Source organism: Enhydra lutris, unplaced genomic scaffold, assembly GCF_002288905.1.
Source record: "Enhydra lutris kenyoni isolate GAN:26980312 unplaced genomic scaffold, ASM228890v2 scaffoldscaffold59, whole genome shotgun sequence".
Classification (NCBI taxonomy): domain Eukaryota; kingdom Metazoa; phylum Chordata; class Mammalia; order Carnivora; family Mustelidae; genus Enhydra; species Enhydra lutris.
In genome coordinates, this window is record NW_019154143.1 from 4490197 (window position 1) to 4492217 (window position 2021).

At 47.7% G+C, this 2021-nt stretch overlaps 1 protein-coding gene across 1 annotated transcript in view; it reads right to left on the bottom strand.

Annotated features, from left to right (window-relative positions):
* LOC111158382 (glucokinase regulatory protein-like) overlaps positions 1–2021 on the bottom strand; it is a 28333-nt gene that overhangs the window by 7397 nt on the left and 18915 nt on the right. The window contains 1 exon segment of the mRNA XM_022520388.1: positions 492–641. Coding sequence (XP_022376096.1) covers positions 492–641 — 150 coding nt within the window.

Here is a 2021-nt window from a genome sequence, read left to right on the forward strand (position 1 = left end):
CCTTCCTCCCAGGCATGCATGGGAATCACAGGCACAGATAAACTCTCCTTCCATCCGGGTTGCTAAATTGGTAGGATGCAGGGCCGGCACTGCTGGGGCCCAGTTTGCCACCTATTGGAGAAAAGCTGCCTGAGAAGGAGAGCAACATAAAAGAAAGTTCAAGGCTGACATTCTCTAGAGTACATTGTTTAGAGTACTGGGATCTGGCTATCCTGGGACCCCTGTTACGTGAACTAGTCACGTGCCTTGTTTAGCTTAAACCAGAATGAACTAGGTGTCTGTCCCATACTTGTAACTGAAAGAACTGTCTGATAGTTATAATCTCATAGGCATGCCCCAAGCATGCACATGCATTCCCTAGAGGAGAGGATGATCCCAATAAGGCAACAGCAGGAGGAAAGTCAGTCCTTAGCCCCCACCCACATCCATAGCTCCGTGGCAGCCCAGGCAGGAGGCCAAGCCCCAGCCAGCCACGTCCCATCACCGCCTACCTGCAGCACGGCCAGTGCCCTCCAGAAGAGCTTGGAGTTGCGAATGCGCAGATCTAACATGGGGTTTTGGAGGATATTCCCAAGAAGCACGTGGGCCCCTGTACTCAAGGTATTCAGCACCCACTTGGTGCTTAGCTCATGTTGGAACTTCTAAACAGGGCACACACACACACGGGGCTTTGGGAAATGAGAGGATGGGAGAGCAACAGGGTGCATAGGGCCCTATTGTCAGACAGGAATCCAGGGATCAAAAACCAGGGACCTAAATACAGATGGAATTTGTTTGACCAGCCCCGAGTTTAGATGTTAGGACGGTAGTTGTAAACCAGGACTGTCCCCGGCAAAACTGCTGGTGTCACACATTTGTGGTTTTGACCCCCCAGGACACACATCTCTTCTCTGAGTTCTTGCACAGAAGGGTTTTGCACTTATTAGAACGTTCCTTTTGCCCCCCAGGTGCCCGACAGGGGAGGAGTGAAGGTCCTGGGACTCATTCCACTAAACCAAAGGTTCCTGAAGCAGAGGTGGTGTCTTACTCTGCTCCAGAACCCCAATCTTTCTGATAATGGCTGATACATGGTTATTGATCAATACACATTTGTTGAAAATTAGTTCAATTTAACCTCTATAACAACCCAACGAACTAGGCTTTTTTATCCCCATTTCTACATCTGTAGAAACTAGAGGTCAAAAGTAAAGTAACTTGAGGGGCACCTGGGTGGCTCAGTCGGGTAAGCCGACTCTTGAGTTTGGCTCAGGTGATGATCTCAGGGTCAAGAGATCCAGCCCTGCATTGGGATCCCACTGGAGATTCTTTCTCTCCTTCTCCCTCTGCCCCTCCCACCGCTTGTACTCTCTCTTTCTCTCTCAAATAAATAAATAAATCTTAAAAAATAAAAAGAAGTAACTTGAGGGGCACCTGGGTGGCTCATTCGTTAAGTGTCTGCCTTCATTTCAGCTCAGGTCATGATCCCAGGGTTCTGGGATCAAGCCCTGCATCCGGCTCCCTGCTCCGCGGGAAGCCTGCTTCTCCCTCTCCCACTCCCCTGCTTGTGTTCCCTCTATTGCTATGTCTCTCTCTGTCAAACAAATAAATAAAATATTAAAAAAAAAAGAAGCCACTTGAATAAGTTTATATGATAGTGACATGTAGAATCAGGACCTAAATCCAGGTCTTCTGATCTGTCATGAAGGCATTTCCTACTTGGCCACAATCATCTCCTTGTGGGAATAAGATAATGTATATGAAAGCACACAAATACTAAAATACTGTGCAAACACACAGTACTGTGAGTGAAAGCCCACCTGTCCTTGGCCCTCATCTCTTGCTCTTGTATAACCTTCTATTACTGCACTTTGCATCTATTCCTGTAACGAGAGTCCAGAAAATGAATTGAGGGGATTCATTACTAGGTCCTTGCCAGGCTAGGGAACAAGCTGCCCCTACTTCTGCCTCCTTATGCTGGCATTCTAGAAGGAGCAGGTCACACACACCCCTTGCAGAGGGTATATTGAAAATACTTAACAAGC